The 23,872-nt window shown below is 40.0% G+C and overlaps 1 protein-coding gene across 3 annotated transcripts in view; it reads left to right on the top strand.

Moving 5' to 3' along the window:
* The window catches only part of LOC119259147 (E3 ubiquitin-protein ligase RNF103), a 72,807-nt gene that overhangs the window by 24,689 nt on the left and 24,246 nt on the right, over window positions 1-23,872 (top strand). Inside the window, exons 1-2 of one of the 3 annotated variants that reach the window (XM_037527780.2) lie at window positions 6,784-6,962; window positions 17,219-17,279. In XM_037527780.2, coding sequence (XP_037383677.1) covers window positions 6,918-6,962; window positions 17,219-17,279 — 106 coding nt within the window. In that variant the 5' untranslated portion in view covers window positions 6,784-6,917. Of the gene's footprint in view, window positions 1-6,783; window positions 6,963-12,156; window positions 12,487-17,218; window positions 17,280-23,872 lie in introns of those variants that run through there. The other 2 variants (XM_054701813.1, XM_037527783.2) reach the window with 2 other exon arrangements.

The raw sequence follows: 23,872 nt of genomic DNA, 5'->3' as shown, positions 1-23,872 counted from the left end.
TGGACTTCAAATTAAGTCTATGAGATTCACATCTATTGTGGCAGCAGTAGTTTATTCATTTTTATTACTGTGTAGTGTTAAGTTATATGAACACCCCTCAATTTATCCATTCTATTGTAATGGGCATTTAACTTATTTCCAGCTTTTGGCAATTACAAACAGTGCTGCCATGAATATTCTTATATATCACTTTGGTTTACAAATATTCACACTCCTGTTCAGGGTGAAATTTCTGGATTGTTAACTATGCCTGTTTTGATTTTGGTAGACACCAACAGTTTCCTAAAGTAGTTGTACCAATTCCCTATAAAGCAGCATGTAAGAGTCCTAGTTCCACATACTTGCTAAAATGTGATGATTTTTTTTTCACTTTAGCAATTCTGCTGCATGTAATAGAGCTATCTCTGTGTTGTTTTTTTTTTTTTAATAGAGGCATGTTTTCTTTCTCTCTCTCTCTCTCTCTCTCTCTCTCTCTCTCTCTCTCTCTCTCTCTTTCTTTCTTTTCTTTATACATGCACTGGGTACAGTCAGAAGCGCAGGAGGGTGAGAGAATTCACCAGAGCCAGAGCGGGAGCAGAGCAGGCAGAAGGACCGAAGTACACTGCTGAGGGGAGCAGTGGGCGGCAGGAGAGGTCTGCGCGCCATGTGGGACCCTCCTCCCGTGGCCGGGGAGCAGCCGGGGATCGAACCGGCTCCACAGAGGCTGCGGGCAACTTCGCAACCCAGCGCTCAACCGCTGCGCCACCAGGGAGGCCCTGCTATCTCTGTGGTTTTAACTTTCATTTTTCAAACCAACCTGGTAGATATTGATAATTGATGCAACTCTGAAAGTTAGGTATGGCCAATCCACAGATCCACCTGACTCTGGATATTAATGGATTATTCCACAAAACAAAAATAACCTGTTTAAATCTTTGCATTTTAGGGGAAGGAGGTCTCTATTATAGTGGATTGACTTTTAACTATTACAGCATCTCACCCATGTGATATCCAAAATTTACTAATCATCTTCCATAGAAAAAGCCTATGTCTATAGTTCCAGTATGAGTAGTTTCCTGCAGTTACCTAGTCATCTTTCTTCTCCCAACTCCTGTATTCAACTCCTAACTGCAGTTCATATTACTTCTTAAAAACAACACAAGATTTATACTTCTAGTCATGATGTGATTACTGGTACTATTTATCTTGCTATAAATAACTATAAAACCACACAAAAATATATGAGGACATTGTTTTTAGGCAGTGAAAACAGACAGTATCAGATGAGATCCCTGAAAGAAGAGAAACTGGTAAGATAAGGCCCACATTTACTTAGCTCTTTGTACTGGACAATTTCATGATTGTGGTCCAGAGAGCTCAAGTTCAAGCAAAGCTCTGAGGTCCTACTGAGATTCAACCATGCTGTTATATGTATCAATACTTCAGACAATTTATATGTGCATTTGATTGTCAATTGACATTTGTTTCCATCTTTTGCTAGTGTGAATCAAGTTGCTCTGAATATTATTGTACATGTCTTTAGCAGAAATAAACACCTATTTATGTGGAATATAACAAGGGATACAATTGCTGTATCATAAACTTTGTATGTTTAGCTTAGTAGATATTGCTAAAGCATTTCCCAACTAGTTGGACCAACATACATTCTAACCAGCAGTGTGTGTCTCTGTTGCGCCATCCATATCATTTTCCATCACTTGATATTAATAGTAATCATTCTTGTAGGGGGTAGTGGTATTTTGTTAATTTGAATTTTTTGTCTCTCTAATGAATAACAATGTTGGTCATCTTTTTACACTTTCATTGGCAACTTAAATATCCTCTTTCATGAAGTATCTATTCGAGTATTTCACTTATTTAAAAAAAAAAAATGGGCTTGGGGCCTCCCCGGTGGCGCAGCTGTTGAGCACAGGGTTGCAAAGCTGCCCGCAGCCTCTGCAGCACCGGTTCGATCCCCGGCTGCTCCCCGGCCACCAGAGGAGGGTCCCACATGGCGCGCAGACCTCTCCTGCCGCCCGCTGCTCCCCTCAGCAGTGTACTTCGGTCCCTCTGCCTGCTCTGCTCTCCGCTCTGGCTCTGGTGAATTCTCTCACCCTCCCGCACTTCTGACTGTACCCAGTGCTTGTATAAATAAATAAATCTTAAAAAAAAAATACTTCTTTAAAAAAAAATAAAATAAAATTAATTAAAAAAATGGGCTTGGTCTTTGTTATTAGTTTTAAGAATCCTTTTTATATCCTGGATGTGTTTTTAGTTTGGAAATATGAGTCAGTTTCTGGCTTCCCCTTTACCTTCTTAGTGATACCTTTTGATGAATAGAAATTCTTAACATTAAAGAAATCCAATTTAACAATTTTTATAGCTGTTTAAAATTTGTGTCCTGTTTAACTCATCTTAGTCATCTTTGCCTGCCCACAAGCATGAAGATGTTTTCCTATTTTTTGTTTTCTACAAGCTTTAATTATTTTGCCTATCATATTCCAATCTGCCATTCACCTCAAATAAATTTCTGTATGTGATGGCAGAGATCAAAGTTCTTCCTCCCCCACCTTATGGATATCTAAATTGGTCTGTGATTTCCCTCACTAAATTATGGAGGTATTTGTTGTAAATCAATTATAAAGAGTGTTAATATATGGTTTTGCTACTATAATCTTTGTTCCTTAGTCTCTATGATAATTTTGCACCAATATCACATTATTTTAATTATTAGAATCTTGTGTTATTGATACAGTAGTGTTAATCCTCCAGCTTCAGTATTTTGCATTTCCACATGAAGTTTGAAAATTAGCTCATCAAAATCTACTATAAAAGCCCTCTGGGATTTTAATAGGAATTGCATTAAATCTACAGGACACTTTTGGAGAACTATATTTACCATATTGAATTCCATTGAATATGATATACCTATCCATTTATTTAGGTGAGGTCACGTAGGTAGAGACCTCATGATAGCATTAGTGCCCTTGTAGGAAGAGATGACAGAGCTCTCTTTCCACCATGTGAGAATACAGTGAGGCCAGTCAGGAAAAACATTCTCACCAGAATCTGACCATGTCAAGCACTCTGTTCTCAGACTTCCCACCTTCAGAACTATAAGAAAATAAACTTCTGTTGTTTAAGCCACCCAGTCTATGGTATTTTACAATGCAGTTCAAGACTGACACAAACGTGACATAATGACAGAAGCAGAGATTGGAGTAATACAAGCCAAGGAAGGCCAATGATGATGGTCATCACCAGAACCTAGGAAAAAAGTAAAAAGAGTTCTACCTAGAGTCTCAGAAGGAACATGGTCTGCTGACACCTTGATTTTGAATTTCTAGCCTCCTGAACTAAGAGAAGAAATCTGTGTTGTTTTAAGCCACTTACTTTGTTGTTCTTTGGTACAGAAGTTCTAGGAAACTAAGGATCATTGTGATGATGGTGGAAGAAGATTTGAAATGAGCAGATGACATGATTTTCCTTTGCCATATCTCAAGTCATAAATTATGGTTAGGAGTGCTTCAAACTTGAATTTTGGTCAGAAATTAACATAAATCTACTCTTATACAAGGCATGGGAGAGAATTCATTTTTCCAAAGGTCAGCTTATAGCTAACATTTTTGGAGTCCATCTGTTGTATAAAAGAAGGTGTATCTTAAATTTATTAGGCAAAAATTCCTGCCAGAAATTGAGTTGTGATTTTTCTCAGCACGTCATTTAATGATCTACCTGGTGAATGGGGAACAGTTTTGAGCCAGGAAGCTTTGTAAAATTGGAAATTTTACTGAAATGAGCAAGGATAAACTAGGGAGTGAAGGAAAAACAGTTCCATTTTTCATTTAAAATTCAAGGAAAGACTTACAGCATTTGGCTAACTACAGTACCTCTCAAGAAAAAAATATGTATCTATATTTTTCAGGGATCAGGGAAGAATGCACATAAAGACTTTGAAAATGTGTGTGAATAAATGTCTATATGAACATATGGCAGGGGAGTGTGATCCTGTTAAATACGTGCTGTGTTTGGCAGGAACAAAGAGCTAGAATGTCTGCTCATTTAGTTCTTCCCACCCTCTGAGACTCCAGCATTAGCAGGTGGGAGAATCTGGTACATGCTCCCTGAAGTCTATTAGGAAGGACAAACTATAGTCACAGTGGCATCTTTGTCCAATGCCAAGGTAATATTGACAGAGAATATATGTGGCTCTGGGGGCCTGTGTGGAAGATACATAGTGCCCTTTCAGTCACTGAGGAGCATGGATGTGTTCATAGGGTTCTGTCAGGAGCTATACACTCTGTATTTCAGTGAGATACCACATGCCAAATCAAACCTTCCTCCACACTGGCTTCTCTGCCCTTGATATCCAACTTTAGAACAAGTGCCGTGTTAGAAACTGCAATGTCTGTGGCCCAGAACTCCCACTCAGAAACTGGGAAAGCTCTTTGACACATACTGTTTCTTTTGCTCAGAATACTCTTCATTTCTCTGCTGCTTTATCCTTCAGGTCTCAGTTATCACCTGCTCAGGGAAAATTCACTGATCACCATGTTCTTCTTATAGTTAGAATTTTGAATATTTGTAATAATTCACTTTTATTTATCATTTAATACCTGTCTTTTTCATCAGCTTGTATAAGGTCCTTTTCTTTGTTCAGTGTAGTTTCCCCAAAAGCTTATAGAATGCCTGACATACAATAGACATCTGATAAATATTATTGACTGACTGGGAGTCCAGTATTTGCCCACCTGAAAAACTGCTGCCTTATAATTCATTATTTAAAAAAAAAATGAAGAGGGATATGGTAAAGGAAATTTTAAAAAATTTCCCATAGATCTCACTCATTTACAAAGACTACTTCACATCAATAAAAAGGAGACAATTCAATGGAAAACTTCCAGAAGAAATGCAAATAGCTAAAAAATATACAAAAAAGCGTTCACCCAGATTAATCATGGAAATGAAAATAAAAAACAATAGTTTATGCCCTCAGGTTGGCAAAAATGTAAGACTGATATTATTATTAGTAAGGATTTAGGAAATATGGAGCTCTCATTCACTACTGTAGTTCAAAATAGTACAACTTATATACATTTAAATCTTTTAACTGTCTATATTTGAAGCATTATTTAGTAGGGGAAAAATCAGAAAGTACCTAATACCATACAATAGGGAAATGGTGAAATGAATTTTAGTAGATTCCTGTCATGGAATCCCTAGCTCTAGAGGTGGACATCGATGAAGTCTATACAAACTTTTAAAAACTGCAGAAAAAAAAAAAATAGGAGACTTCAGAAAAGTATGACTAAAACAATCCCAAGTAAGCAATATATATATATTAAATATATTATATATATTATATATATAAAGAATATTCTCCAAAGGAAAAGGTATCAAAAGAATTCACACCAATTACCCCTTGAGGATGTGAGAATGGTTTTACTTTTTACAATGAATATGTGTTACTATTTTTACAAAGGGGAAAAGACATCATTGACGTATAATTAACATAAAATAAACTGCACAAATATTATCCGTTCCGTTGATGTTTTGACACTATTACTCTGTGAAACCATCACAAAGTCATACCCATTACTCCAAAAAGCTTGTCTTTTTAATCCCACATTCTTGCCTCTTTCTGACCCCATCCCTGTCACCTAGCAACCACTGATGCATGAAGGTAGATTACTTTGCATTTTTAGAATGCTATACAAATGGAATCGTAAAGTATGTATTCTGTTTTTTTCCAGGCTTCCACTCAGCATAATTGGTCTGAGACTCATTCGTGTTGTTGCATGTATCAATAGTTCTCTTTTATTGCTAAGTAACATTCCATTGTGGGGATCTATCACAATGGGTATATCCATTCGTATTTCTCTCTCCCTTTCTCCCTCTCTCTCTGGGACTCATCTCTATCAAAAGTAGTAATGGCCTTTAATAAAAAGCTATGATACTTGGGATGAAAAGGAGAGCTGGAGTTCAAACATACTGAAAAGTTACAATTACTGGGATTTGGCATGACATGCGATAACAAGAGGGGAGGAATAGGTCTAGAGGAAGGGGTTACTCTCCCATATGAGGCGCTCACATATCACAGAGTGAAATTGTTGGGAAAGTGGTGGATAGTCTACCTTTGGTGGAAATGTTAGGGGGAAAGGATGTCCTGAGCTAATTCCATGCAGGCTTTGTGGACTCCACCCCCACTCCAGACCAAAGCCATCAAGACATTGGGAAAGACAAATCCCATCACCCCCAAAGGGAAGGTGGCTGGGACCTGAGGGTGGAGTTGGGCAGCCAGGTTGGGTATAAAAACCAAACACGTGGGCCCTAGAGGGGCTGGCCTCCAGCTCTCAGTGCCATTTGGGATTCCAGATCAGCGGATCGGGTAGGACGCATTTAACACTTGGTCTCCCACTTTTCTCCCTGAGTTGTACATTTCCTCATTTCCCCTTCCCTTGTAAATAAACCTTTTATTAACCTTTCGTGTGTGCCTGCAGTGGAGCATTGATAAGTCCTTTTGAGCGCGGGTGAGGCCCCACAGTCAGGCACCCCGTTTTGTATCGGGGCTGCCCTATAACAGAAACACACACTTCCCAGTCAACAACGTTTAGGTGAAGTATCAGAAGCAGCTGTAAAATCACCAAGCAAAAATCTTCCACAGGAATCACTTCTATAACGAAAAGACAGACCTCACTTAAAGCCCAGGTCCGCAAACCGACACCCACAACGTGCGCGCGGCGTCAAAGCAGAGCAGAAGCCCGCCCGACGCCCTTCTGCGCACGCACTCCGCGCATGCGCAACACAGTCGCCGCGGCCGCTCCCTTCTCCGGGCGCCTGGCCTTGTTCTCTCGTCGGCCCCGCCCAGGCGGCTGCCCGTGACCTGCCTAGGCGCAGGGAACGGAAAGCCGGAAGGGGCAAGACGAGTTCAGTTCGCCATGGGGCTGTTTGGGAAAACCCAGGAGAAGCCGCCCAAAGAGATGGTAAGCGCTGCGGCGGCGATACAGGAGCGGCTGGGTCTGCGTGGGCCGGAGCGGCGCTGGCAAGCCGCCGGACACTTCCCCCCGCGGCCGGCCGGGCTCTGCCCGGCCCCCATTTCCGGTGCCTCCCACTCGGCCGAGGGGCCGCAGGGAGAGCCTTTCCTGACGGGGCTGCGGGGAGAGAGCTCCCTGGGGCCTCGGCGCCCCACGGGAAAGCTGAGGTTTGGGTTAAGAGCTCCTCACCCTCGCCACTGGCGCGGAGGCAGCCTCTCGGCCCTCGGCCCCGGCACCCCTCGGCTCACGCGCGTTGGTACGTCCCGCCCGGAACCTTTCCCCGGCGCAGGCCCCGCCCCCACGGCCGGCGACCGACCCCCGCCGCGGCCCGGCGCTGGGTGGGGAGGGTCGCGCCAGGCCCCGCCGCCCCGCCCCGCCCCGCCCCGCCCCGCCCCGCCCCGCCCCGCCCCGCCCCTCCGTGTGGAGAGGGAGGCGCCGCTTGCTCTGCTTTGCGGTGCGGCGCCGTGAGGTCCCCAGATACACTGATTAGAGCGGGGCCTCGGCTCGGAAGCACGCTGTGACGGCCGCCCTGGACCGGGCTCGGCGTTCCAGAGCTGTCTGTTAACCGACACCACCGGGAGCGCGGGGCGCGGTTAAGCGAGCCCTGCCAGAGTCAGCCAGCTTGAGTCGGAGCCCTGTTCCCCTGTATCTCTCTGCTCTGTAAACTAGGGAAAGTTGCTTTCTCCGTGCTTTAGTCTTTCTTGTCAGGTAGGAATGACAGTGGTATCACTTCGGAGTCATTGACGAGGACATTAATGGATGTCAGGCTGTAGCTGGTCATGTCGTTTAAGGCTGTTTTTTATGTGCTCCGCAGCCTTGCTACCCAAGTGCAAACCAACTGCATCAGCTACGCCTGGGAGCTTGTTAGAACTGTTGGCCCACCCCAGGATCTGTTGAGGCAGAATTTGAATTCTCACACGATCCCCAGTGATTAGTATGCACAGTAAAGTTTGAGAAGCATTGCTCTACAAAACCCAGTACAGACATCTATAATGGGGGAAAAAAATCTAAAATCGTTTATTAAGTGGTTTTTTGGTGTTTCGCTCCAGTAAGCATAGTTTAAAACCAATCGCATGCATTAATGCAGTTCCTGACACATCATATGTAATGTTAAATAATTTTTTTTTATTGTTAAGCCATAGGTTCTAGAAGAGTAGCTACTTAACTCAGGCAATTTACTTGACTTTACTCCCTGGTAAATTTAAAATTGTGGAACTTAAATGAGGTTAAATTTGTGACATTACTTTGCAAATTCTAGAGCATTATGTAAATACACATTTTGTGATGTGTGTGTAGTCTAAGAGGCTTCTTACCAAAGAAGGGTATTTTTGATGTTAGGAGAGATGATTAACCTTCAGTGTTTGCCCTTACCCTGCCATTCATAAAATGAGATAAGATTCAGAGAAAACTTGTTTAAACTGATCTCCAGTATATATGTATCACTCTGCTCAACTACTCCATGCTACCCTTTCAGTTCCGATTATATCTTGTTCCAGTTTGTCAGAAAAGTGTTTGCTCTAGATTCAGCTACTTCCAAGACTCTACCTTGTGATTTACAACTAAGGAAAGTGTTTTGTCACTTATAGCAAGTAGCATTGAATTTTAATTCCAGAGAGTGCCAATAAAGCAGAGATGGGAAATTTATTTATTTATTTATTTTAGAGCTGCTGACACACAGATAACGTATTGGGTGCCATATATGACTAGAAAAAAAAGTACAGTTAGTTTTGACATTTAGGAAGAAGAGAGAAATTAAATATTCAACTTCATAAAAGCAGATTAGTAAAGGAAATTGAAAAACAAATTAGATATTGTTGACACAGAGAAGAGTTAGAAAAAGAAGGAGGGAATTGACTAAATGCTGCATTCTCAGTTGTGTGGTACATTTTCTGTTGGGGGCTGGAAGATGAGGGCATGTGGCACAGGGTAAACAGGGAGCAAGGGTCAGCCTTGTTGTCATGTAGGCCAAGGTAACAGACCATTAAGCTCCATTATGGTGGTCCCAGTGCTCCAGTATAGTACGTAGCATGGAGTAGGTGCGATAAAAATGTTGAGTAATGAAATGAACGACTATTAGAAAAAGAGGGCCTCCCCGGTGGCGCAGCGGTTGAGCGCTGGGTTGCGAAGCTGCCCGCTGCCTCTGCAGCGCCGGTTCGATCCCCGGCTGCTCCCCGGCCACCGGAGGAGGGTCCCACATGGCGCGCAGACCTCTCCTGCCGCCCGCTGCTCCCCTCAGCAGTGTACTTCGGTCCTTCTGCCTGCTCTGCTCCCCGCTCTGGCTCTGGTGAATTCTCTCACCCTCCCGCGCTTCTGACTGTACCCAGTGCTTGTATAAATAAATAAAATAAATCTTTAAAAAAAAAAAAAAAAAAAGAAAAAGAACAAGAACAAGGCTTAAAATCCAGTAATCCTAAAATGATTAATGTTTCAAGGTATGTTCCAGGGAAACTTTAGCTATATAGTCTAAAGCATTAAGTCTCATCCCAGGCATCACAGACACTAATCTGATTGGGGCTGTTGAGGATGAGAGGAGCCCTGTAATTCATTTAGAAACTTGTATCTTGGAGTGGTGCTCAAGAAGATGTGAGATTCTTCTGGAAAAATTCTCTTGGACTTGAGGTTCTACTGGAAAATTGAGCTGTCCGTATGTGGGGACTTTAGCCTTTGGCTAGTCAGCTTCAGTGGAATCAGTATTCTTAAATTACATAACCTAGATCCTTAGACTGAGTCATGACTCTTGCCTGTGAGGTGCTATCAGAAAAGAGAAGAAAATGATAAGGGGAGATGCAGACAAAGAGAAAGCTTTATTCACATAGTTTATATAGCTAACATTTATTTTAGTGTGCATTAGGTTGGACATTGGGTTTACAGAAAAATAAGGCATTGGGTCAGAATTTCAAAGGATACAAAGTTTACTGAGAAACTGGCTTATTTATAAATAAATACTTACTGTGGGTAAATTAGAGAAATAACCTGTGTACAAGATCAGTGATGCCACAGTGGTGGGAAAGATGACCTGACAGGGAGGTGTCTTTGTTTTATCACAAAAGGCATTAGCTATGTTGATGCATTAATATAGGATTAGAAAGAAGAGCCATTCCAAGCAAAGTAAGTGCATGTGGGAGGTGTGCAAGTCTGGACTATAGGTTGGAGGAACTAGAAAAAAGTTCAGAGTGGTTGAAAAAGGAAACACTGTTATATCTGAGTGGAATGAAGAGGAGTGCTGACAGTGGAGATCCAACATTGGAGAGGAAGGACATCTTAGTGAAGGCTTGTGTGTCGTGCCTTTTAAACCTGGAGAGATTTCAGAATACTTGGGGGAGTAAGAATTGGAGGGAACAGAGTTAGGTATGAGGCCAGTTAAAGCCAAGATGAGAGATGATGTAGGTCTTAACTAAGACTGGAAATGGGGCTAGAGAAGATATGATGAGCTTTTTAGAAATATTTAGGATATCTAGTCAGAATTTGCTGACCTATTGGATGTGGGATGGGCGTGCAAAGATGATTCTTAGATTTCTGTTACCTTCACCCGTAATCTAACCTATCATCCTCCTAAGTGGTGATATCATGAACTGAAATTGAGGGAATTTAGGAAAATAACAGTTTTGAAAGCCTGGTGATATTGGAGGGAAAGGATTCAGGAGATCAGGAAAGGTATTAAAGGGTTATCCTGGAAGAATATTTTTATTTTTTATTTTGTCTCCTCCACACAATTGTAAACTTACTTTTTTAAAAAAAAATTATTTATGCATATAAGAATTAGGGTATAGGCCAGAGGTGCGAGGTATGAGAGGATACACCAGAGACAGAGTGGGGAACAGAACAGGCAGACAGACAAATACACTGTTGAGGGGAGCAGTGGGCGAGACAGGAGACGTCTGCTGTGCCAACAGTTGTAAACTTATTGATATCAAGGATCATGTGTTTCATTGTCACCCACCGGGCATGTTGTCTTGAACTCCCTTATTAAGCATAAGTCACCTGTCTGGTATTTGGTTGATGAGTAAAGATGGGGTGAGAAAAATGCTCACACATTTGAAATATAGCATGATTAACCATTTTTTACCTTTCCATCCAATAGTGACCAGAATAGGTAAATTTTTGTTAATTTGACTAATTTCCAGTTTGTTTTAACTTCTGAAGGATAGACAAAATCCTAGTTTATAAGGATTGCCTTGAGGGAGAGGAGAGCTGAGAATCAGAAATGGGAGGGGAAGTTACTTTTCACATATACCTTAGTCTGTTTGGGCTGCTATAACAAAATGCCATGGGCTGGGTAGAATACATACAACAAATTCATTTCTCATGGTTCTGGAGTCTGGGAAGTTCAAAATCAAGGTACCCACAGATCCAGGGTCTGATGAGGAGCCAATTTCTAGTTTATGGGCAGCCATCTTTTTGCTGTGTCCTCCCATGGTGGAAAGGGGGAATCAAACTCTAGGGTCTTATTTTTCAGTAAGGGCTCTCTCGCTATTCATGAGGATTCTGTCTCATGACCTAATCATTCCCCCAAATAGCATCACACTGGGGAGGAGGTTTCAACATGGGAATTTGGTGGGGGGATGAAAACATTCTGTCTGTAGCTTATATATCTCAGCCTGAGTGAGACCTGGAAATGAAACAGGACAAACCCAGGGGATCTGTGGTGACCCAGTTGGTGGCTCCTCACCTGTGCACTTAATGAGTGTAGAACATGACTCAAAATGCAGACATATGGGGACAATAACAGTAACAGGATTTTTTTAGGTAGGGAATGTGTAAGAGAGAGAAAAATAATTGTTTGGCATGTGGCCAGATGCCTTCTGTCCTACCCCAGACTGGGTTCAAACTGAAGCTGCATGTCACAGCTGCGTGGGGCTTCTCCACAGACACAACTCCTCACCACTGGTTTAACTGCCTCGGTGCCAGTAGTTTAACTGCCAAAGCCAGTATTCTGTCGAAGGCCCCCGTGTTTTTTAACTGCCAAAAGTCCCAACTCTGTCCATTTCCCACTATTCCTCCTCTCAGGACATCTGGAAAACTCCACCTGTCATTGAGTTGCCTGTGAGCGCCACCCACTGGCTCAGAGGTTACTCCGCACTGTTCCTCTTCCATAATTAGCCATTTCTTTTAGTGGGAATTGTATTTAGAAATCAAAATTTAGTTGCTTATGGTGCTATGATAGTATTCTTGTATCTATGCCTTTTAAGTGGACAGAACTAAGAACCAGCCCTCCTATTGAAAGTAATTAGAAGAGTTAGACCAAAAGTTAACTAATTGAAAGCCCTGAAAGCTACCAAGGCAGTAAAGAATTGCAAAATCAAGATCTCACAGAAGAGGAAGATCAGTTAAACAAGCACAATCATTTGGGATAATTTCCCCCCTTCAGGGATCCTCTAATTTATAATGCAGATAGAAACTGAGAATTTCAGTAAAGCTTTTAATAGAGCCTATGATAAAAGGTTGAGAGAGCACACCAAAGATAAGGACTCAGGTAAATTCCCTGGACTTTTGGTTGGGGATTCTGAAAAGATAGACCTTTTATCAGTAACAGTGACCTGGAAATAAACCACCCTCCACAAAGACTGAAGTCCATTTTCAAATAATCTCTCCCCCAGTTTGATTCATTAATCTTCATTAAGTAGTTGCCAGTGCTGTTGCTAGATGTTTGCAAAATAAATGTAAGTCTCTGGAAGAAGATAATGTTGTCCAGAGGCTTAAATTACCCTGTGTATTTTCATACACAGTGGTCAGAATTCAGTAAAAGAAAAAAAAAAAAAGGCATTGACTCATAGAAAATCTTTATAATACATTTGTTCTGGATACCAAGTCTTTATAAGTGCTTTTACATATTATCATTTATGTGGTTACAAATGTCTTTCCCAAGTTTGTGACTTTTTTCTTTTAAATGGTATTTTTATATTGAATACTGTAGGGTAAGGTAAAAAGTATCAGGCTTTTCTGCCCTCCTGCCATTAGGATCGAGGACAGAACCCTGTGGTCCTGAATGCATGCTGATGGTGGGCACCTGGAATAGGGTCTGGGCATATGTAGATGGGATTCACCTGGGCCTAAGACTGGACTTTTAAGGGCAGCGTCGTGGGGACACCAGCAGAAGCAGAGCAGAAGCAGAGAAGCAGAAGCCCAGAGAAGCAGAAAGAATAGTAGAGCAGAGAGAACACGAGAAAACGCCAGAGAGCCCAGATAGAGTGAAGACTTGCTGGGGGCTGGGAGGCCTGCCAGCCTCCCTGCCCCCAACACCCCTGCCTGCTGTGTACCCAGTAAAATCCCAATAAGAGCCTGCAAAAGCCACCGAGGGCTCTAGGACTTCTCCAGTCTGCTCGGGTCATAGAGATCCTGCCCTGTGGCCATTCCTGCCCTTACAAATACAAATTCTTAACTTCAGTATAAATTAAAATACCAGTCTTTTCCTTTATGGTTATTGATTTTTGTCTCTTGTTTAAGAAATCCTTTGCTAATATGAAATCGTAAAGATATTCTCCTATACTCTATTTATTATAGTACCACTGTTTTTGCATTTTGTAATTAAATCTTCAGCCTACCCAGAATTAATTTTAGGGAAGGACGGGAATAGTCATTTTGTTTGCCATTTGGCTTACTATTTCTCTCTAGTTTCCTCTCCCTAATTTGCTTGCTCTGCAGTAGACTTTCTATGAAAGAATTTGAATAGAGAATATATTTTAGGGGCGAAACTAAATTCCTCATTGTTTTCACAACATATCTACAAATTTTTCTTTATACTGTGCTATTTGTTTACATTTAGTTTCTCATTTATAAATGCTTCTCATTCAATAGGGGAAGGACAGTTTCTTTGAAGAATTATTCTGCACAAATCCATATGAAAAATAGCAAAGTCCAACCTCACGCCGTATGCAAAATTTAATTCAAAGTGGATCAAAGACCTGAATGAAGGTCTTTGACCTAAACCCATAAAGCTCTTAAGAAAAAAAGGGGTAAATTTTCATGACTCCCTATCTGATAATCTGAGCTTTGACACCGATAGTATAAACAACAAAAGAAAAAAAAATAGGTAAATTGTGTTTCATCAGCGTTAAAAGCTTTAGTACATCAAGGAATGTTCTCAAGAAAGTGAAAAGATAGCCTACAGAATAAGAAAATGTTTGTAAATCATGTATCTGATAAGAGTCTGGCAGAATATATAAAGAACTTATATAACGCAACAAAAAAAAGTGAATTTAAAAATGAGTAGAATATATGAATATACATTTCTCCAAAGGAGATATGCAAACGGTTAGCAAACACATGAAAAGATATTCAATTTAATTGGTCATTAAGGAAATGTAAGTCGAAACTGCAGATTGGCTGTGGTTAAAAAAAAAAAGGTAGAAGATAAGTTTGGGAAAGAATGTGGAGACGTATGAACCCTTGTTCACTGCTACTGAGAATGTCAAATGATGAAACTCTTTTGAAAAGACAAGTATACAATTACCATATGACCCAGTGCAGGGTAAGTAAAGTATTAGGCTTTTCTGCCCTCCCATCATTAGGAATGATGATGGAACCCTGTGGTCCTGAATGCATGACTAATGGCGGGCACCTGGAGTAGGGTGTCAGCATATGTAAATGGGATTCACCTGGGCTAAAACTGGGCTTACAAGGGCAGCGGGGATGCCAGAAGACCAGAACCAGAAGAAGAAGAGAGAGAGTGGAACAGCAGAACAAGAGAGCGAAAGAGAACTACCAGAAGAGAGCAGAGAAGCAGAGGCCACGAGAGAACGCCAGAGAGCCCAGAGAGAATGCCCCTGCCTGCCGTGTACCTGGTAAAATCCCAATAAAACCCTGCAAAAGCCACCGCCGATGGCTCCAGGACTCCTTTCCTTACCCCATCTGCTTGAATCGTAGAGATCCTGCTCTGGCCCTTCCTGCCACTACACCCAGCAATTCCACCCATAAGTATATACCCCCAAAATTTGAAAAATAGATTTGCAAACAAATACTTGTACACGCATGTTCATAGCAGCACTATTGACAGTAATCAAAAGATGGAAAATATCTATGTCCTTCAGTGGGTGAATGGATGAACAAATAGTGGTACATAAATGCACAGATCTGCCATAAAAAGGACTGAAGTACTGATACATGTTATTATAACCTGGAACTCAAAACATTATGCTAAATGAAAGAAGCCAAACACAAAAGGCCACATAATGTATGAATCATTTTATATGAAATATCCAAAATAAGCAGATTTCCCCAGGGAACAGGTGAAAAGAGGGTAATAGGGTGAGATTATTTAAAGTGTATGTAATGTGTTCTGACATGTTGAAAACTTTTGAAACTAGAGATAGTGATTGCATAACACTGTGAAGGCACTAAATGCCACTGAATGTATACTTTAAAATGGTTGATAGTATGAATTTCGCTGTTAAAAATTCACTAACATTAAAATTTTGTCTAGTATAATCGTGCAGCTTTAAGTGCTTGGGTATTTCTTCTGGGTGGAGTTAAATTACAATTGTATAGTAAATGTTTTACAGATTTTATTAAATAATGCTTTTGGGGGCCTCCCCTGGTGGTGCAGCAGTTGAGCACTGGGCTGCGAAGCTGCCCGCAGCCTCTGCAGTGCCGGTTCGATCCCTGGCCACTGGTGAGGGTCCCACATGGTACAACAGACCTCTCCTCCCGCGCCTGCTGCTCCCCTCAGCAGTGTATTTCATCACTCTGCCTGTTCTGTTCCCCTCTCTGGCTCTGGTGAATTCTCTCACCCTCCCGCGCTTCTGACTGTACCCAGTGCTTGTATAAATAAATAAATCTTTAAAAAATAAAATAATGCTTTTTGTTAACTTTGTAAAAGTGAAATTTATTGGAAATACATCTTGTCAGTATGGATTTTTTTTATGCCATTCAGTTCATCTGTCCATGGGTGAATACTAAAGGGTTCACCATCAGTTCTATTCCCATCTTATTTTTTTTAACCTTCAATCCCACAACCATTTTTTATTATAGAGATAAATCCTGATCCTTACGATGGTCTTTAGGTAGGATTGGTGGTATCAAGTGCAGGCACCAAGATCTCCAAACTTAACAGATTTGCAAAAGCTGGCAACAGCTATCAGGTTTAGCACATACCGAGGATGTCTTTGAGCAGTCCTTGGAAGCTTGATCCACATATTTCTGCTAATGGGCCGCCAATACTTTAAAAGGAGAGCAGATTATGTAAGTGTGGAACTCTTGAACACCACCCTTCACATGGACATGGAGTTCCATGCTAGCCAATTGCTCTGTGCCCAGAAGCAGGACAGGTTCCAATAGTTTCTGTTGTAATCTGCGTAGCTGGATCATCTCCAGGAATTGCTTGTTCACATGAGGTTATCACCCCTTGTATCGTGAGCCAAGGTTGTGGCCATCTTCTTGCATCCAGAGACTTGCACTGACTGCAAAGGGCCCTTGGACATCACTGTGTGTGTAGACAACAGTTCCTCACCATGAGGTGCCACAATCAGGGAAAAAAACCCTATTTTATGTTTTATTAGACTCAAGTATTAAACATTTTTAATGTAAACGAAATTTTTTTTATGTCAATGTTGCTCTGTTCTCTGACCTTCTGTGGCTTATGCCAAAAAGCACATAGTGATTTAATGTAAAATTTAGTTTTAACAATTTATCAGCTGATAACTCAGATTACCTTTCAGTTTTTATGATACTAAGGCATTGGAAGATGATTGCATAAGAATTTGATAGAGATCACTTAATACCTATAGCAGTATGTCCAGTTAGCTCTGTTTAGTGCTTCACAGATTTTTGGCTCTCATGGTAAAGAGGAGTGTTTTTCTTTTGAAAAATGAGAAAGCATTATTGTTGAAAAGGACAAGGAAATGGCAAATTTTTATGAGACAGGCAAAACTGTTTTTGAATAATGATGTGTGAAAGTTGAAAATCTGATGCTCTTAAAAGCTTTGCCCATGTAACCTCTTGGAAAATCTTTGTGTATCTGCAGGATTATAGAACTCTCTCTGAGGTCTTGTATAAAGTGTTTTTTAGTATCACTTCAGATAACAATCTTTGAATAGTTTGGACCTATATGTACTGTGAATAAAAAGATGAACAATAAAAATAGCTTTTTTCTTTGAAAGTGGCCTAATTGTGTGTTTGAACTGGATGGATTAAATGTAGAATTAACATAAAATTCTGTAATACAGAAGTGTTAGCTTCTCTTCTAATTCCTTTTCTAAATTTTTCCCCAGGTCAATGAATGGTCATTGAAGATAAGAAAGGAAATGAGAGTTGTCGACAAGCAAATAAGAGGTAAATTATCACTTTACATCTTCTGTCCCTCACCCTCTAGCTGCATTTGGTATTCATAAAAATAAACAACTACATATTGTAAGACATAATTTATTATAAAATTATCATTGCTTTAATTATTTTGCCACCTAATCACTGTAAAGAAAAACAAGACACAATGAACTCATTGTATAAGTGCTAAAGAGTATTTTAGGGAATTCAAATTAAATTGTGTGTAAGAAATGCAATTAGATTTTAACTTACTCTAGTTGTTTATCTTAACATGGCTGTAAATTGAGGAAAATATATTTCTAAGTAAAGTTGATTGTTGAATACCACTTAAAATTCAGGTGTCTTGCAGAGATGGTAACGTTAAAAAGCTTATGATTTTTAACACTTTTATGACTGGAGAAAAATTAACATTATAAAGATATCCAAATATTACTCCCTTTAAAAAAGGAATTAGAGGGGAAATTCCATACCCAACCATGGTAGAGTATTTATTAGACTCAAGTGTTTTATTAGACTCAAGTGTTAAGAAACATTTTTAATGTAAACAAAGTTTTTTTCTGTCAGTGCTGCTCTTTTCTCTGACCTTCTGTAGCATATGCTAAAAGCACATAGTGATTTAACGTAAAATTTAGTTTTAATAATTTATTTAGTTTTAATTAAAAGCACAGACTTGCACTTGTGCTTTTATCTCAAAATAAATAAATAAACACTGGAGAAAATTTATGAAACATCTGTTTTCAAACATTGGACAATAGGCAGTGTAGGACATTTATCACTGAGATAAGGTGGAAAAAGGGAGAGCACCTTAGTATGGCCCAGATTTTTTTCCTAGAGATACTTTGTGGATCATAGTACATAGAAGGGGATTCCAAGCAGAGCCTGCTGGTCTCATTGAGTGGAAGAGACAGATCAGGGTTCAGGTATGCTGAGTGATTGGAATAAGATATATAAAGGAAAACATGAACATAATGAAAGAAATAGAAGGTTTAGAAAAGAACAAAATGGATGTCCTGGAGATGAAAGATCTGAAATGAAATGAAAACTTCACTTAATAGACTTAAGTGAAGCCCAGATTAGGCATTATAGAAAACAAGATCAGTGAAATTAAAAATAATGATAATAATACAGACTATACAAACTGTAGTATGTAGAGAAAAATACAATATAATGTAATATGTATAATTTTAATGACTGGTGGAACAATATCAAATGGTATAAAGTGTGATTTGAGTCGCAGTTGGAAAGGAATCAGAAAAGGATAAGATGAAATAATAGCTTAAAGATCTCCAAATCAGATGAAAACTAAACTCACAGGTCCAATGAACTCAATGGATTTCAAACAGGATCAGCACAGAGAACACCATACCAAGATACATCATAAATTTCTGTAAGTTAAAAAAAGAACAGTCTGAGAAAAAGACATTAAATGTAGAAAGCAGTAAGAATAACTAAAACCTTATCAGAAACAATGCAAACCAAATCATCTTTAATATGATGAAAGAAAAATCATGTTCTGTCTGTAGCCAATGTAAATAGCATTAAAAGCCAAAGTAAAGATACTCTTCCACAAAATACAAGAGAATTTGTTGCCAGTTGATCTATATTATAAAATATCCAAGATATGGGCCTCTCTGGTGGCGCAAGGGGTTAAGCACCGCACTATGAAGCAATCCGTAGCCTCTGCAGCATGAGTTCCATCCCTGGCCGGCCAGGGAGCAACCCACATGGCGCAGCAGACCTCTCCTGACTCACCCACTGCTCCCCTTAGCAGTGTATTTCAGTCAATCTGCCTGTTCTGTTCCTCACTCTGTTTCTGGTGAATCCTCTCACCCCTGCATCTATGGCCTGTACCCCAGCTTTTGAATGCATAAATAAATCTTTAAAAAAATAATAAAATATCCAAGATATAAACTTGGATCTACCCAAAGAAATAAGTTAGAAATTGGAAATGATAATAATGTAAGTAAATATAATTTTTCTCGCTTTAAAAATGCCTTTAAGGAGCCTTCCTGGTGGCGCAAGGGTTGAGACACAACCTGTGGTGCTGTCCGCAACCTCTGAAGCACAAGTTTGATCCCGTACCAGGGAGCAACCCACATGGTGTAGCAGACCTCTCCTGGCTTGCCTGCTGCTCCCCTCAGCAGTGTACTTTGGTCAATCTGCCTGTTCTGTTCGCCACTCTGTCTCTGGTGAATCCTCTCACCCCCCCACATCTCTGTCCTGTACCCAGCTCTTGTATGCATAAATAAATAAATCTTTTTTTAAAAAATGCTTTTAAAAATTACTATTTAAAGTAAAATAGTGTATTATGGGACTTATGATATAGAAGTAAATTGTATTCTAATAGCACAATTGATTAATGGCATCTTATTTTGGAGGGGTTGTGAGAACTAAATGAGTTTAGTAATATAAAGTTGTTTTTTTTTTAAGATTTATTTATTTATACAAGCACTGGGTACAGTCAGAAGCGCGGGAGGGTGAGAGAATTCACCAGAGCCAGAGCGGGGAACAGAACAGGCAGACTGACGAAATACACTGCTGAGGGGAGCAGTGGGCCTGGCAGGAGAGGTCTGCGCGCCATGTGGGACCCTTGCTGGCATCTGGGTAAGGAACTGGTGCTGCAGAGGCTGCGGCCAGCTTCGCAGCCCAGCGCCCAACCGCTGCGCCACGAGGGGAGGCCCTAATATAAAGTTCTTAAGAAAGTCCCTAAGGGCCTCCCCTGGTGGCGCAGCGGTTGAGCGCTGGGCTGCGAAGCTGCCCACAGCCTCTACAGTGCTGGTTCGATCCCCGGCTGCTGACGAGGGTCCCAATTGCGTAGACCTCTCCTGCTGGGCCCACTGCTCCCCTCAGCAGTGTATTTCGTCAGTCTGCCTGTTCTGTTCCCCACTCTGGCTCTGGTGAATTCTCTCACCCTCCCACGCTTCTGACTGTACCCAGTGCTTGTATAAACAAATAAATCTTTTTAAAAAGAAAAGAAAAGAAAGTCCCTGAGACACAAACACGGTTGTTAGTATCCAGTCCACACAATCTATGAAACATAATTATCCAGTAAGAACATGGTGATACAAACAGAGCAGATGAGGAAACCTAAAGTCTCTGAAGCTCCCCAGCTCATTTATAACCACATAGTGTTCTGTGTGACCATACTGCACATGTTTGGCCTGAGGGAGAATAGTAGTCATGAGGAATTCTGGTACAGTTCATGCACATCTTCCCATTCACTAAAACAGTAATTTCAAAAATAAGTTCATCTTTTCTAATTACTAGTCTTTATTTTTTTCTGTTCAAAAAAAATATGTTCTGTGCATTAAACCCTTTGTTGAGGAATGAATCATCTATGTGGTGAATGCTTAGAATTACTAGAGGACCCCTTTACTAAGGGTGAAGAGCCAAATGCTCCTATGGAAACCCCTTCATGGAACAAGCCTGGAGTGGCTTGAGTTGGCAAGCATGGGAAGCAAAACTGCAGGCCAAGGCAATTGTGATGATGACCAGGGCTGGGCAAGAATCACAACAGGAGGAACAAGTAGACAAACCCTTGGTGAGGGCTGTATATCACAGTTGTAGACAAACTGAGTTGTTTATGTAAAGCATAGTCAAACCAGTCTGTCTTGGTCTGTTCAGGCTAGACCGTTTTGAGAACATTATCTCTACCAAAGCCAGGTGGTATGGCCAGGACAGGCAGTTGGCGTAACTACTTTTCCACATCATGACTGGCACTGGGGCTGTCATTTTGGCAGCCCCCACCTATGCCTAGTCTTTCATCTTGGTCTTTGTGTTTCTTGGTAGTAAGAGGAGACCTAATCATTCTCACCAAATGAAAAATATTTTCCATATTCTTTATCAAATGTGCTCTTTCTCAAATTTATTGGCAGGTCTGGCTGCCACCCAGCTGGAATTCACAGCCATTCAATTGGTGTCATCTTTAAAAAGTTTCATAAGTTCAGTTAGAGTCTCACAATCCTTGTTTATTTCTATTTTGTGCTTTGATCATTATAGTTATTCTCATGTTCACAGCTCATTTATCCTGTTAAATGCTCTTTAAGCTCTCTTTTACTACTGCTATGTATTTGTAGATGACCTGATTCTACGTATAGAAAATCCCAAAGAATCCTCATATATAAGGAAAAAGAAAACAGCTGTAAGCAAATTCAGCAGAGCTCAGGATAAGCATAAAATTATTAGGCTATATATTGAATATATAATACATAATCATGTACTTTTGTGACATCATTAGGGAACACTGGCAAACCTGTATGGAACTGAAATATTTGTATGTTATTAAAGTTAAGCTCATATAAATTCCAATTAATATTATAACTTTAGAATGTTAAGTGTAATCCCTATGGTAACCACAAAGAAAATAGCTTTAGATTATATAAAAAATAAATGAGAAGGAAATTGAAATGTTTTATGACAAAAATGTCAAACACAAAAGACAATGTAGAAAATGAAAGGCAAAAAAAATGTATAAGATCTATAGAATATAAGGACAGAAATAAGCTCCTCTTTATCAGTAATTACTTTAAGTGTATTAAAGTCTCCAATTAAGAGTTTGGCTCAAGGTTTTAGAAACAAAAAATGTCCCTGTTTTTTGTCTACAAGAGATTCACTTTAGATCCAAAGACACAACTAGTAAAATGACAGTAAAAGATATTCTGTGGAAATAGTAAGAAAGTAGAATTTGTTATGCAACTATAAGGCAAAATAAAATTTAACTAAAAAAATAAGAGACAAAGGACATTAATAAAAGTTTCAGTGTAGCAAGAAAACATCATAATTAGACAGATACACATGCACTTGCACTTGAACCTTAATAACAGGAGCAAGCACCCAGGATTAATTTCTTACTCAAAAAGCAAAGAGAAATTTCTAGCTTGTGGCCCTATTTCAACTATAATCCTCACCCAGGGCTACATCCATTACTCAGCACAGCCTAGAGCATGAGGCCACTATGAGACATTTTAGCCAAGAAGTTTGCCTCATGGAGGATCCCCACCACACAATCTGGGAAACTGAGGCACTATAGTTGGTGAACCATTAGTGCTTCCTGGAGGTGACCTTTCAATGCTCTACTGCTCTGGTTCCTTCCTACCTCTTACCCCTTGCCGGCACCAGTGTCTGTCATTCTAAACAGGTACAAAGGTGTCAGTCTGTGAAATAATAGACTTAAAGATCCTGGGTAAAAAACAACCTAGGATTATACCCAACTTTTTTTTTTTTAAAGATTTATTTTATTTATACAAGAGCTGGGATACAGGCTAGATGCATGGGAGGGTGAGAGGATTCACCAGAGATAGAGTGGGGAACAGAACAGGCAGACTGACGAAATACACTGCTGAGGGGAGCAGTGGACGAGACAGGAGAGGTCTGCTTGCCATGTGGGTTGCTCCGAGGCTGGCGGGGATCAAATCGGCACTGCAGAAGCTGCGGACAGCTTCACAGCGCTGTGCTCAACCACCTGCGCCACCAGGGAGGCCCTATACCCAACTTCTTATAGAAGGAGTATAAAGCTAATTTATTAAGATAAGAAAAGGTAACTCCCTATTACAACTCATAAAATTGAAAATGAAGAGAAAGAAAAACATATCACAAATACTGGAGCAAAAAACCCCAAGAAAGTCTCAATCAAGCAGAACTACAGAAAATGTTTTATTGGGAGTTTACACTAACAGTTATAGCCATGCTTGCCAAATTAAGACAAAAAAATTGATAATATAAAATAAAAAGATGAAGAAAATATGAGACTGTTAAAACTAGAACTAATGGATCTAAAAAATATAACTTAATTTTAAAAACACAATAGAAGGCATCAACAAAGGATAAACACAAGTAATGGAGAAAATTAGTAAGCTTGTAAGCATGATAGCAGAGAACAAACCCATAGAACCACAAAGAGAAAAAAGAAAAAGAAGAAAGACGGCGTAAGAATTGTTTGGGATAATGTAAAGAAAAATAACATCCATATCATGGGGATTCCAGAAGAGAAAGAGAAAGACATGGAAAATTTAAAGTAATTCCTGAGAACCCTCTCATTCAACCCTTTCAAGTAAACTAGACATCCTGATCCAAGAGGTCCAAAGAGTTCCAAGCAATAATACCAGACTGACACACTCTAAGGCATTATAATCAAGCTGTTAAAAATGAATGACAAGGACAGAATATTAAAAACATTGAGAGAAAGAAAATAACCAATATGGAAACACTTATTAACTGACTGCAAACTTAAGTGGAAACCTTACAGACAGGAGGGAGATATTTAGAAGGCATTTAAAGTACTCAGCAAACTTCCAGCCTAGAATATTTTATCCTGCAAGATTATCTAGAAAACTTAAATAAGGGACCAGGAAAAAGAATAACTATAAGAAAGAAAATATCAAAATCAACAAACAACTATGAACCAGAGACACTCTATGGGGGGGAGGGAGGTGGGGAAAGGAGGGATTGGGTCAAAATAAGGGGGTTGTAATTGTATGGGGAATATAAAAATAAAATTTAAATTAAAAAAAATAAAAAAAGAAACTTCACTGAAAAGCAAAAATTAAAAGAATTTATCAACACCAACCCACGTATGAAAGAAGTACTTACTAAAGGGAGCTATT

Source organism: Talpa occidentalis, unplaced genomic scaffold, assembly GCF_014898055.3.
Source record: "Talpa occidentalis isolate TD23 unplaced genomic scaffold, MPIMG_talOcc4v2.1 talOcc4.5, whole genome shotgun sequence".
In the NCBI taxonomy this organism is placed as follows: domain Eukaryota; kingdom Metazoa; phylum Chordata; class Mammalia; order Eulipotyphla; family Talpidae; genus Talpa; species Talpa occidentalis.
The sequence above is the reverse complement of the archived record's forward strand: the minus strand, read 5'-3'. Positions and strand labels throughout refer to the sequence as shown.